Raw genomic sequence first — 15,076 nt, forward strand, 5'->3', positions numbered from 1 at the left:
TAACTATAAGAGTAAATATAAAATTAATGAGAGGTAATTCGGCCCTAAATGTAATTTAATGAAATTAATGAGAGAGAAGGGGATTTGTATCAGGTTGTATCGGTTTCGGAACCGTATCACCCGATATAGACCCGAAACAGTCCAATACAGGGTCCGATACAGGCCGATACATACAAAAAGGAATGCTACAGATGATTTCTATGCGTTCTGTGTGTCGGACTTATACCAGAATGATATGTATCGGCCGATACGGTCCGACACGTTACGAAATTTTGAACCTTGGTCCTAGTGTTATTTTGAGCCTCCTCAAAATTCTCCTCGGGGAGAAATTATTGGGATTGAAGAGAATTCCTTTGTTCATCTAGATTTTTCACGTTCTTCCTTTGATCCTTCTAGTTCTTGTGATCCTCTTGCTCTTGCTACAGATGGTAAAGAACTACAAGTTTATTAAAGAAAGTAGAAGGGCACTTGAATGGATGACTAGGATCAATTATACACCCTTCAGTTTGCTCTAGATCCCTAGTTTGCTCCAAGTACTTAGAACATACAGTTTTAATGAGTGTTTTAAAGCAGGGAGGCATGATGTGAGGTGTTCCACGATCTGGAGGCGTGAGGTGTAGTTTAGAACGTAAGAGGCGTAAGCCTCCCGAACACAAGGAGGCAAAAGGCTCCTTAAGAGGGGGATGAGGTGGGAAGAGGGGGGAAGGAGCATCTCATTATTCTTTATTTTTAATAAAAATCCTTAAAATTCATTTATCAAAAAAATAAAAATCCTTAAAATTAAGAAGAATGAAGATACATAATATTAGCTGAAGGGTGGGGGGTCTTGTCGAAGTGGAGGTGAGTGAGTAAAGTGAGTGAGAGCCCCCTAGCCAAGGTGATCCGTGGGCGGAGCCCCCGACCTAAACTTTCTTTCCCCTTCTCTTTTATTCTCTTTCTTTCCCTTCCCTTTTCTTTTCTTTCTTTCATCTTTTTTTTTTCTTCTCTTTCTTTCTTTCTTTTCCTTTCCTTTCCTTTACTTGCCTTCCTTTCCTTTCCTTTCTTTTTTCTCTCTCTCTCTCTCTCTCTATTTTTTTGTCTTTTTGTATGAGGTGTGTGTGAGGCACATGAGACGTATGCCTCATGAAAGAAGCGTATTAGGCATACGCCTCAGAGGTATCAATGCTTTTGGCATACACCTCTAGGCATTTTAGGGGTGTCTTGCTTGGAGGCACACCTCTAGGTGTATGCCTCCCGTGCCTTTTAAAACACTAGTTCTAATTCCTTGGTTCCCTGCTCTAACTTGGATGTTCCAATTGCTATTTGTAAGCCTGTTCATTCTTGTATATTTGTAAACCTGTTCATTCTAGAACTATTCATCCTTGGCCTAGTATATCTTATTCTTATCTGGCTCCTACCTATAGATCTTTTGCTTTTGCTTCTTCTATTTGTCGTCAGAATATAGCTGATCCTAATTGGAGAGAAGTTGTGGATGAAGAAATGAAAACTCTATTAAAGGCCTAGATATGGGAGCTAGTTGACCTACTAAAGGGAAAGAGTTCTCTACGATGTAAATGGGTGTATACCATAAAGCACAAAACAGATAGCTCTATTGAGAGGTACAAAGCTAGATTGGTGGCCAGGAGGTTTACACCGAAAGAAGTCATAGATTGTAAAGAGACTTTTGCTCCTGTTGTCAAGATAAACACTATAAGAATACTAATATCATTAGCAACAAACTACTTATGGGAGCAATATTACCTTGATGTAAGAAATGCATTTCTAAATAGAGATTTACAAGAAGTTTTGATGGACCCCCTAGTTATGATATAATGGGAAAGAAGTGCAAGTTAAAGAGAGATCTATACGTTTTAAAACAGTTTCCTAGAGAGTGGTTTGGAAGGCAATATAAAGCTATGAAGAGTTTTGGATACATCCAAAGCAGTGCGGATCACACCCTTATTTTGAAGAGAATTGGTCACTAAGGCTCAGTTTGGAAAGAGTACAAATACAAATATGTACAGTACAAATACATAGAAAATAATATAGTACAAGGTTTTGTACTCTACATATTTGTATTTGTACTCTTTCCAAACTGAGCCTAAAGCCCTAAATCACGATTCTTATAGTCATATAGTGTATGTAGATGACATAGTGGTAACAAGAAATGACCAATGTTTTAAAACGCGGAGGTGTGACGCGAGGCGTTCCACTACCAAGAGGCGTGAGACATAGTTCAGAACGTAAGAGGCGTAAGCCTCCTGAACACAAAGAGGCACAAGTCTACTTAAGAGGAGGGGGGATGAGGAGGAAGGAGGATCTCGTTTTTCTTTATTTTAAATACAAATCTTTTATATTAAGAAGAATAAAGGTGCATATCACTAGTTAAAAGGAGGGGTCCGGGGGTTAGTCCCCAACCCACTTTCTTTCCCCTTATCTTTTCTTTCCTTTCCTTCTCTTTCCTTTCTTTTTCTTTCTTTTTCTTTCCCTTCCCTTTCTTTCCTTTCCTTTCCTTTCCTTTTTTGTTCTTTTTTCTTTGTTTTTTCTATATTTTTACATGGGGTGTGTGTTAGACAGTTTTGTATGCCCTTAGCTTCAATCAGAATGATGTACTCTATAAGTTTATTGTAAATGAATAAAGATACATATTTGATTCATGTTCCCTTGGTATGTTTCTGTGTAATACCCTTAAACTGGACACTTAATGAGACTCGTGTTAGTTTAGAATGTTCACAGCCAGTGGGTCGGTCTGGGGAGACCTATCCTGACAAGGCTGACACTGTAGTGCCACCAAGTCGGTTGGGGTGGCTTGTCTCAGCTGCCAGGGTGAGACCCTAGGCACATACAGTGTAGGATTAATTGAATCTTTGAACTGGACCAGATTTCCAGTATTGCCCTGGACCTTGGAGATTGATGGGCAAAACTGGAAAGTTACACCCGACCCCTAGACTCGATTATGATACTACACTAGGTGTCGGATTGGGCTGTCTTTGATGTACCAATCAGTGAGATCCTTAGCGGGGGTCAAAACCTGGGTATGTTGGGACAGTCCGAGAATTCATCTGAGTGGGTGATCATAGTGACAGGATCAGCCCCTTTGTCGGACAAAGGTAATGATCGGGGATGCACTCTCACTGATGGAAACCAAGATTGCCGGCAGCCGATTTCAACCGTTGAGATTTGTTTTGCAAAATATATTTTATATAAGATATAAAAGTATATATGTATGGTTTCTAAATTGTTTGCAAGAAGGTTTTAATTCCCGGGATCCATATGAGTGGAGAGTGCAACACTGTTCCTTGCAGCCGAGGGAGAGGTCCTCTCTTGTCGGGCAGTGTATGATCATTATGGGCTGAGAGGTTAAGTGTAAGACCATTGAGGATAATACCTGATGGGCTAATCTTGCATCTGCCCACAGTCCTTGGGTGTTACAAGGTGGCTTGGCCCAGGGACCACTTAGTGTAAGTGTTGGGCCCATAGAGCTCATTTGATGGGTTTCAGGGGGTACACTGCCTTCAGCAGTGCATTCGGCCAGGCCTTGTAACAAAGGCTGGGCTGAACCCATGTGGCTGATGTGTAGATCAATGCTTGGGTCCCACGCCATACAAGGAAGCCCAACTAGGCAGCAATTTGGAAGCCTTTTGAGTACATGACCTTAAATGGGCCTTAAGCCCATTTCGAACTGGGCTGATTTGATCAGTCATTTAAAGGGGGCGAATTCTGAAGTGGGTCAGCTAAAAGGATTGGGCTTAGACCCTATCCACTCAGAGAGTCCAAGATCTAAATGGGATTTAGATCTGGAAACCTCCTAATTAGATTAGGAGACAGCTGATCTTATCTGCAGATAAGATAAGGGTTATCTCTTATCACTAAGGGACTTCTAACCCAAATATGATTTGGATTAGCAGTTCCTAATCTGATTAGGAGCTGATCCCTTTAAGATTATAAAAGGGGAAGGGGGCGGCAGCCTCAAAAAACAACAAGATCAACAGCATACTTCTCTTTAAAGAAAGAGAGATTGAGAGATTTCTATATACTGCGAATTCTCTCCTGCCGCCACCTTCCTGCTTTTGCCATTCCTTCAGTTCGATCTCCAGTTCTTGGGAGCAATCAAGATTGGATCTTGATTTCAATCTTTTAGGGAAAAGATTGGTTGGAGTTGTACTCAAGTCGTCCAGTTGACCCTTACGAAGGGTCAAGTTCTTTTGAAGAACGTTGCTGATTCCGCTCCACCCTGCACTGCGCCATCTTCAGTGGGAGCAGTCTTTGGATCCTTCCTTGGGCGTGAACACCTCCATTGGGAGATAGTATTTCTCCGTATCAGGTATAATCCTCTCCCACTCCTTTTGATTCAGATCTGGTTCAGTTTATGGTTCAAGATTGATCCTTGAAAATATGATTTTCTAAATAGGGAATACGATTCCCAGTTGAAGGGAGAGAAAAATTTTTGAAATTCGCCCCTTATTCCGCAATCTTTTGGGCGTCCATAGGATGGATCTCTCATCCCTTCAGTGTGCATGAGGCATATGCCTCTAGCACGCCTCATGAAAAAAGCGTATGAGGCATATGCTTCTTGCACTTGAGGCGTACGCCTCAGAGGTGTTAGCACCTTTGGCATACGCTCCAGGGCGTCTTGGGGGCACCTCGCTTGGCGCGCCTCTAGGCGTACACCTCCCACGCCTTTTAAGGCCCTGTGTAGTCTTCTCTATAGTTTTATTGGTGATCTCCCTCGTATTTTGCTTTTCTTGAGGGCTATTGCTTTTATTTGCCCCCCTCATAGGTGTTTTGCTTATTTAATATTTAATAAACTTAACGGTGGTCATCCATCTTGCCTATTTATGATGGTTAATATAACAATCTTATGGGTCTTCAATTTTTTTTTCTCTCAATTGCAGGAAATGACACCTCAGGCAGAGATTATTTCCACAAGATACACAAAAAGTGCCATTAAATCCTGTGCAGCATTGTCATATGTTGAAGCTCAAGCCAGGATGGACGATAGGTTGTTTTATTTACCATTTCTTTCATGTTTTTTGTATTTTTGTTGGTAATTTAAAAATACATACATGTCTGTTTATATTCACGAAATAACATGTTTCTTTTTGGGAATGGCATCATATGTATTTATCCGATGCTTCTGGTGGTCGTTCATTGCCAAGCACTTCCTAAATTGCACTGTTTCAAGAAAATTATCCAATGTGTACAAGATTGCAAGGGAACTGAAAAATTATCATTGATTCTGAATTTTTTAACTTTTCACTTCTAATTAAAGAATATGTGGTGGTCTGTTGGTGTTTTGATAATCTGTTAAAAACTTGAAATATCTAAATTTCTATTTTTTGGCGGTCGGGTTACTGATTTTTTGATATACTGTTTGGCTAAAGTACCACTTGATTTCCTGTTTCATGTGTATTATATGGCAGTCATCATATTGCCCTCTTTTCTTTTAAGCCTCCTAATTTGCAAATTTATGGAGGAATTCTTTTCATTTGCATGGTATTTGCAGTCGCCTGATGGATCCATTAACCACTGATCTGCGGAATATGAATGCTTTAGCAAAGGTATGCACACTGTGTTTGTGCATTAAGCGTTATTTACTTGTTTTTGATTGATAAATGATAACATGACCAAAAGAGATTTATTAAAAAAATATCAAGAGATAATGAGTGAGATAACAATACCTCCCCAATGCAGAAGAATGTGGGGCTGACTGGTACACCCAAATAAGCTAATCCAGAAGGGCCAAACTCAAGCCTATCTCACTCCTACCTCCAGGCTAAATGCACAAAGGATTTCCTTATGCATTGGGCCATAACAATAGCTAAATCTGGATAAAGTGACAAAAGGTTCATAATTCCCATTTTTATGGTCTGGTTTTCCATTTCTACAGATTATGAGGCTCAGACGAATTGAAAGAGGAGCTTTAACTCTTGCTTCTGCAGAAGTGAAATTTCAAATTGATACTGAAACTCATGATCCTCTTGATATTGGTATGCAGCAAGTATTTATATGTTTTGGTTACTAAATGATAAAGGATGCACACTTTTTTTTGGGGGGGGAGGGGACAATTGGTTCTTCCTGTTGTACCTAAATGATCAACTATTATATTCTTGTTTTAAATCTAGAAATTTGTAGTTGGATACAGGATTCATGTAGCTGAACATAATGGAAAACAAAACAGGATTCATGTAGCCAATCCCGTGTAGTTGGGACAAGGCTTAGATGCTTGAAGATGATTATGATACTTTCACCGGCAACATGAATTAAATGTGATAGGCCATGATTTCATCTTCATATCAGTGTATGGGATGGGTGTAATCATGATCTGGTTATAGTTAGATGTAATGACAAATGTACACTATGATTATCTCAACTCAGCTAGGCCCAATGCCAACTATATGGGGTTTGCCACACAAATCTTATTCTCCCATTGTGGGTTCATAGAACCTGAGGTGCAAGACAGATGACAAGGTGTGCACCTAAATGTAGTGAGGCTTCACTTCAGAAATAAAATCAAAAGAAAGCTTATATCTAATATCTGAAAGAAATAAAATATCTATTCATAAAAAAAGAAATAAAATATCTCAGAAAACCTTTTTACTCAATTAACTTGGTGCATTGTGCTATTAACATGAAGGCTGAAGCCTTGTACATTCAAGACCATATACTGAAGCACTAACTATTTAAACTCTAAATGTCATAGGTACAACCTGGAAAATAGTAAATTATCTATTCAACTTCACATTCAATGTTAATTTATTAAAATATAGCAAAAAGCTAGGTGAAACACATCTGTGAGCTTAGGCTCTCCATTTTAAACACTGATATGCAGTTAGATTGTATGTTTTAGATCATCCCATGTGATCTCAAACCCATGCCTTCTTTGTCCTTCCCCATGTTCTTACAGAGCTTTCTGTTTATAGCACTCTAACTCAGTAGTGCAGTTTTGACCCTTTTTCTTTATGATGAGTAATCGTCTTCTCATTTTTTCATCTTATTGAGATTACCCATACATCTTCCAACCACACTGAATGAATCCTGCTTTTTTTTTTGAAAAATAACATGTTTACATTATTAAATCATATAAATTTGTTACATGGGTTCCAAAGTTCTACCCTTTGTGGTAGTTATCCACAATTAACCAACACAAGAATGGTCTCAATACAAAGTTTACAACCCCCCAAGGAAGAAATCCCCAAAATAGATGATTCCTTGCTGTCCTTGTTTAGCTTACAAATCTACTAAAGCATTTGCTGATCTTGTTATCCAAACCACTGTGGCGGCATATGCAAGTGCTTATAAGAATATTTTAAGCAAGTCTCAAATCTACTAAAGCATTTACATGGTAGACCTGCAGAATGCATCATCAAGACATCAACCAAAAAAGAAGTGACTGTTGGGCCAGTCAAACCTTGTTTTTGATGATTTTTTGATGAACCAGTCAGACCTTGTTTGAATTAACTGAAATTTGATGGCGTTTAAGTACACTTATAGTACTCCAATACTATAAAATTTCAGCCCAATCGAACATGTGGTAGTACCCCAACTAAAGACCTTAAGTTGGCTGATTTTTTGGGTTATACAAATCATGGTCAAAGTCCTAGTCAACAAGGTGACCAGAATTTATAGTAATCCTCGTCATTACTATTTATGGTAAAAGGTGGCTTTCTATTTTTTTTTTAAGAATTCTTAGTTTCTTATGTTTAGTTGAATTAGAGATTAGTTATAATGTCCTAGTTTGAAAAAGAGGTTTCTACTTTTTGTTTGAAGTTTCAATTACATGTAGGAGTTAGAGTCCATAGGAGTCAGAAGTTTGAGTCTTAAAGTCCAAAGAGGAGTTGGAAGTTTCTACTTTGGGTCTATAAAAGGTGTCAACAGGTCTTGTAGAAAACAATCTATTCCATTCAATTGAATAAAGAATTCTTCTTTTCTTCAGTTTCTGCCATAGCAGCAACTATAGTAGAACTAATTCTTATTTCCTCTTCTATTTTCTCTTCTGTATTTGCTTGTCAATACTTGTAGCTAAAGCCTATTGTTGTGTGTTGGAAATTTTCTGTTTCACACCAAGAACACTCAAAATTTGTTTTCTTCCCTTATTGAATGTCCATATTTCCATGGACCTTCTTTTTTAATCCACCCTGTCACCACTCGAGTCTCCTTCAACTATGATTTGCCTGAGGTCCATATACTTGGCCCTTCTTACTCCTAGAGCTGCCAACAGTTCTTCTCTAGTTGAATCTCCATTGTCAGAAGGTCCAGAAGAAAGTGCTATAGCCCTCCTCCTTTCTGAAAAATGCCCCATACCATATTCTCCTGGATTGCCCAAACTGCACCCATCAAAGCTCATTTGATAAGACCAGCCACTACATTCTCCCACTAGATTGCCAAAGGTAGTCTTCTTGAAGATGATGATTGAGCCACCGATTTCCAGTTTCTTAGTATGTCTTGAAGATGATAACTTGTCATTCCATCAAATTAATATTTGAAATTGCTGCATATCCCTGTCCATCTTGATATTGAAGTAGAGAAATTACTCCCCCTTTAGACAGTGTTTCTTGAGCTTCTTTCTCCAAGACCTTTTGTGACTCCTCAACTTCTTCCTTTCCCTTTAAAGAGTTTTGGTGTAGACCCATCCCACCCAGAGTAAAGAGCCTTTTGTTGGGAAGTAATTCACATGAAGATAAATACTATGAACTTGCTACAAAAGAGAAGACCTAATTTCCGTCCTTTCCCTAATTGGTGTGTCTTATGCAAATCTAGTAATGAGAGTTGTCTTCATTTACTGATTTCCTGCCCTTTTGTTGCAGATATTTGGCTTTGGTTTTTTTCTTTGTTTGGATGCAGGTGGGCTTTAGCAACGGAGGTTAATTTGTTATTTGATCCCTCCTTGTTTGTTTGATCGAAGAAGAGAGAGAGGATAATTTGGAGATGTGTTAAAGCAGCCTTGATTTGGACCATCTAGGAAGAGAGGAATGCAACAATATTCTCAGAGAAGGAGAGAAGCAAGGAAGAAATCAAGATTTGTGTGATGGTTAGGGTGATCCACTAGATCAAGACTTTGTGGTTGTTTTCCCAATTTTCCTTTGATGATATTTGGAGGAATTGAGAAGCAGTTGCTAAAAGCTCTAAGAGAAAGGACAGAGTGGAGGTTGTCTGGGTACCACCAATTGAAGGTTTTATTGAACTGAACTTTAGTGGGAACAGCCGAGGTAATCCAGGCCCTTTTGGAATAGGAGGAGTTTTGAGAGATGGAGAAGGTAAACTTATAGCCAAGGTTTTAAAAACCGGCCTGGAAAAGGAACCGCTTTGATCACTGGTTTCCGGTCAGCGGTTCAACCGTCCAGGTCGAATGTTTCAAGTGATTCAACCCTTAGATTAGAATATTAGGGTAGACACATATATACATACCTCTTCTTTTATGAGAAAAGAGAGATAGGAGGCTGTTGGCTGAGAAAACAAGAAAGAAAGGAAAAAAAAGGAAAGAAAGGGAGGAGGAGGAAAAGGCAACGGCATTCACTGGTAATGATGATGGTGGTAACAATGTTAGAAGAAGAAGAAGAAGAAGCAGGAGGAGGAGGAGGATGCAACAACGTTAACCGGCAATGATGATGGCGGCGGCAACATTCACCGGTGACGATGATGGTGATGGCGACAACAACAATAACTCTCTTTCTTTGATCTGAGATCTGATTTCAGATCTTGCTTCTTTCTCTCTAATCTCTCTTTCTCTCTCTCTCACACACACACACACGCACAAACTGCTGCCCGGTTCGAACGGTTTAGCGGTTTGACTGTTTGGGTCAGCGGTTTTCAGACCAATTCAACGTTTTTCTTCAAAAAAGCAGTTCAATCCAAAACTGGACCCGAAAACATGACTGATTCCCGGGTCAAATGGTTCGGTTTGGTCCGGTTTTCAAAACAATGCGTATAGCACTTTTTTTCTGGCCCTGCGGGTATGGGTGACTCCCTCAAAGCGGAACTGCTTGCTGCAATTCAAGGGGTGCAGATAGTTAGTGAGCTAAACTTGACAAATGTGGTGATTGAAAGTGGTGGTATAATGGCTAAAGAATCCAGAGTCTATAATCTGGTGCTACTGGAATGAAATGAAAAAATTTACTTGGCTAACCAGGAATATGGATTTTTTGGATTCAATGGGTGAGGAGATCAGCAAATGGGATGGTGGATGCTTTGGCTAAGCAAGGGGTGAATAGGTCTATTTTATTCAGGGCACACTTGTAATGTGTTTTCTTTTTTTTTTTTTTTTGTATGAGAGGTAGCAGCTCATGCCTCTCTATGGGATGCTTTTAAAGATATGACAAAGTTTATTAATAAAATTCAAGTTATTTATCGAAAAAAACAACATGAACAAGGCATAATTGAGGCTATTCTTTACATTACTCAGAAGCTTGAACCTTTTGAACGTTTCACAGTACTTTTGAGAAACTAAAAGCATTAAAAGATAAAATTAATTTTATTTGTCTAAATGTTAAGTTCCACTTGGATCAATGTAGGATGACCCTTGTTAGTGCAATAAAAAGGCCCAGTGGAACATGAAAAGAATAGGTACTATATTTGATGTGTGTGTGTCTATGTATATATTCATTTATTAGGAAAGGCATGCTTGTTTTCTTATTAAGGCTTACCCGCTTTTGGCAAGTGAAATGCCTAAATTTACATGTTACATTGATTATTCAGATCACAAGTGAGTTTTATTTTTTAACAACGAGCCTGATGACAAGAATAAACTCTAGACTATGCATGTTGGGAATAAAAAGGAAAAGGAATAAGGAGGGGGATTTCATATATGACAACTTTAAATAGGGGAGCTATAAAATTGTAGAAGTGAAAAAGTGTACTCCAAAATTTGCATTAAAAAAAGAATTAACCTGGTGGAATATTCCATTAGAAAAACCAACTATAACCTAGTGGGAGAAGAGCTACTAATTTCTTTATTAACTTTAATACTGCATTGATTTGTTCTCTGAAGGTGTACCTCTTTCTGTAGGAATGTATCAAATTCGAGAAGCAAACCAAATGGTTGAGGAGTTCATGCTTGCTGCTAATGTTTCAGTTGCAGAGAAAATCTTGAAACACTTTCCTCTGTGTTCACTGCTCAGGTGTGTTACTGATTTTATTTGCCATTCTGCTAAATGTAGAAGAGGGTCATCTGGAAGGGCTCTTTCGCCTTGGCATTATATCTTTATTTTGAAAGGAATTTTGCATTTATGGCTATCAAGTGCCATGCTGGTAAATTTAGAGTTAAACGTGAAGCATTATGGTGCTTGCCACATTCAAGAAAGAAATAGACAGATTCATGACCAAACACTGAGAACTACAGCAATATGGTACTCAAGGCAACATGGTCTTATTCCAACCATTTGGGGTTGGCTGCATCAATCTTGTTCCACCAATTGTTTCTACCAAGGGTTATGTCCTTAATTCTTTATGTTATTTCTTTACCTAATATTCTACCATGATCCATGCCTTCTGTCATCTTTGGTAGTCCTGTGCTCTTTTAGAAGCCTTTTGTTTTCAACTCTTCTTACTGTTGCACTAACAAGGATTAAAGAGCCTCTTCAACCCCTTTTTTTTGTTTACCATCTCAATCTACTATCTATGACCAATGTTTTGAAAATTGTAATCATATCATAAATCGTAGAGAAAGTTGCATCGAATCGAATTGTGAATCATATCGTAAATCATAAGATTATTTCTATTTTTTACAAATTGTCAACAAATTAAATATAGATATATTAAAAGGATAATTGTATATAGGAAAGTTAGCTTACCCTATTTTTAATCTATATCTACCATATATGTACTTGAAACAATAGAATTTACCACTTGCACAATAGAAGCCTAAGATATAATCAAGTTTGACTTGGAAACCAAACAAATCTACATACAGTGGCCCTTCAACTTACATATGATAGAAAATAAACTCAATTTCTAGTCTTGAATAATGTAAATGAATCATTTTCTAGTAAGGCTTTAAAAATGTCTCCCATGGTAACACTAAACATAAACAAAAAAATCAAAGTAAAGAACTAATTCTTAATTGAATTTATTTGAATTGTAGTGAATCATAAAAATCGTAAGATTTATGAATCAAATCATAGGATTCAAACAAAAATTGTAAGGTTTTTACAGAAAAGGATTCAGACATAAGATTCAAATCGAAACCCTTGGGATTCATGATTCAACTTGTGAATTGATCGTAAATCGTAAGATTTTGACAACATTTTGTCATCTATTGGATCTTTGCATGATGTGTTTGATTATACATAGTTGTCAAGGCAATGATTAGGTGACAAGGCACCCATGGAGGGTTGCCTTAGCTTTATCACCTTTCTATTATATACTCTAATATTCTGAATTTTTGATATTATAATGATAAAACAGACATTATTAATCTAAGTTGTTCAGTTTGTGAGTTAAAAATACTAGTTCTTTTTTAATTATTTTCTTTGTTAGGGTTCAATCAACAGTTCAACACACACGTTGATGTGCTGTCTTGAGCCTTTGAATACTAGTGAAAGATGGTTGTGGTTGCCATTGAACCTAGGAAATTACACTAGGATTCATGGTTTTTTTAAATATCCATTGCCTATGTGACACCTAGGCGACAAAGCATGCCCATGTTGCCTTGAGAACTATGTTATCTCCACTTATTATGTAGTATTGCTGGGCTTATTGATGTCAAGCCACCTAAAAAATTATGTTCATTCTGCACTTGCCCTACCCACATTACAAAAACAACAGGGCAGGATCAAAGTATCTATGGTGTTCTATATTAGTAAACAGATCTGTTGCATCCATCCATGAATGGATGGAGCCCACTATTTTCTTAATTAATTCTTTTATTCTTCCACTGAGCAGCTCCCGTTCTGAAAATTTCTCTGATTCTCTGATTTCTTTCCTTCCAAAATTGATGAGCAACATCTTGCTTGTCACTAGTGATCTACTCCAAAAGAAGAGACCCAATACTTGCTTGTCACCTCAGTGGTGTGTTCTGTGTAAAGCAGATGGGGAGACTGGTTTTCACCTAATGGTGTCTTGCCACTTCGCGAGGTCTTTGTGGGATTGGACTTTCTCCTTATTTGGATGCAGCTAGAATCCCCCATTAGACATGCAGGGCCTTTTCTCACCTTCCTTTTTCAGGTGGCGGGTAAAAAGGGGAAGGACAATGTGGAGAGGACTAAGGGCTGTAGTATGTTGGACACTGTGGGAAGAAAGAAACTCCAGGATATTCTCAGAAACTCAGAGAGGAACAATAGATCTGAGGGCTATCATACATTTTAGGGCGGTACAGTGGCTGAAATCTTTGGAAATATTCACAGATTACACTGTGGATGACATGTTGAGGAAGTGAGGTGAAATTGCAAATTGCATGCAGACCAAGTCAGTAATGAGTGTGGCTTGGACCCCCCCCACCTAGTGGATTCTTGAAATTAAACTTTGATGGATGCAGTAGGGGAAACCCGGGACAATCGGGGATCGGGGGTGTTTTTAGAGATGAAAATGGGGTCATCTCTGCTATGTTCTCAGCCCCAATTGGAGTGGGTGACTCCCTTAGAGCTGAGATATGTGCAGTTATGGAAGGAGCTCGGAAAGCTAAGGAATTGAACATTAAGAAACTTATAATTGAAGGGGATTCAGAGGTGGTGATAGGGTGGCTGACTAAAGATCAAAATGATTTATGGAAGTATAATAATGAGAAGAGGAAATTCAAATGGCTGGTGTGGGAGATGGAAGTTAAGTCATGTTGGATTAAAAGATCAGCTAATTCCCTAGCTGACGGTTTAGCAAAACAAGGGGCAGAAAGGGATTCTTTGTTTTGGGCTAAGCTGTAACGTTAGTGTCTTTGTATCTTTGTATTTTCTTTTTTCATTTCTTGAAGTTCTTTGTGACTCTTGGAAGATAAGTGTGTTTGTCTTCCACTTGTAAATTTTCTACTGGTGAATTAATGAAAGTGTTATTGATCAAAAAAAAAAAAATGAGCAACATCTTCATTATTTCATTATTGGGGATTTGGGTTCTCTCTAATGTGAAGTATTTTTCTCACTAGAATTTTCTATCTGAACTTTGGAGGAGAACTAAAAGAACTGGATGTTTTTCTACACCAGAAATATTGGACTACAACATGCTTTTTCATAATATGCTGCTCTTAGGATTAATCTTGTGTTATGCTTTATAGTTGCACATAGGAATATCTGGAATCCAGGATTGTTCAGAACTTGAAAAAAAAAGAAGATGAAGCCATTTTGAATATCAATTTCCAAGGAAATAATTCCTTTCTCCAAAAAAAGCCTTGTATTATGTATAATGGTTGGACATGGGAAGATATGGAATCTAGGATTTTTCAGGACTTGGAAAAAGATGAAACCATTTCGAATGCAAATTTCCCATTATTGGGCTATGATTTGCTTTTTCATAACATGCTGCTCTCAGTATTGATCTTGCATTATGCTTTATAGTTGTGGACAGGAATACCTGAAATCTAGAACTGTTTAGGACTTGGAAATTTTAGTTGGGTAAGAGTGGTAGTAATGTAGTATAACAAAAAAGGTGTTATACAGCACAAATGATGAAATACTAAATTAGTGGTGATTTCTTTGGGTGCATGTAATTGATACGCTGCTTTTATTGTTTGCTTTGTTTAATGGCACAGACACAAATTACTAGTACTTCTGCATTTATATGCATGTAGTCCTGCATTTGCATTAAAATAGTAGTTCTTTCAAGCAGTTACCATGTGTGACCATTGATTATTGGTGCAGGCGTCATCCTATTCCAACCAAAGAAATGCTTGAGCCTTTGCTGCGTACAGCAGTTGCTGTTGGTCTCCATTTGGATGTTTCATCATCGAAAGCACTTGCTGATTCACTTGATCATGCCATAGTAAGCTTTTTTTTTATCTAAAAATATAAATGAAATATATCTTCGCTGTTTTTTATTCTGTTATCATCATCACTAGACCTGTTACCGGGCTGGGCTTTGGGCCCAACTTTACACTGTTTTGGTCTCGGGCTTCGGGCTAGACCCATTCAAATTTTGGCAAAAGCCAAGCCTGAGGCTGGCCCATGAACAGGTCTTT

At 38.1% G+C, this 15,076-nt stretch overlaps 1 protein-coding gene across 1 annotated transcript in view; it reads left to right on the forward strand.

The window, feature by feature from the left end:
* The window catches only part of EMB2763 (ribonuclease II family protein), a 39,958-nt gene that overhangs the window by 22,634 nt on the left and 2,248 nt on the right, over positions 1–15,076 (forward strand). Inside the window, exons 14-18 of the mRNA XM_010272214.3 lie at positions 4,875–4,981; positions 5,486–5,540; positions 5,870–5,969; positions 10,985–11,096; positions 14,760–14,880. Coding sequence (XP_010270516.1) covers positions 4,875–4,981; positions 5,486–5,540; positions 5,870–5,969; positions 10,985–11,096; positions 14,760–14,880 — 495 coding nt within the window. The remainder of the gene's footprint in view (positions 1–4,874; positions 4,982–5,485; positions 5,541–5,869; positions 5,970–10,984; positions 11,097–14,759; positions 14,881–15,076) is intronic.

The sequence above is a fragment of the Nelumbo nucifera genome, chromosome 6 (assembly GCF_055504915.1).
Source record: "Nelumbo nucifera cultivar China Antique chromosome 6, China Antique-T2T, whole genome shotgun sequence".
NCBI classification, from domain to species: Eukaryota; Viridiplantae; Streptophyta; class Magnoliopsida; order Proteales; family Nelumbonaceae; genus Nelumbo; species Nelumbo nucifera.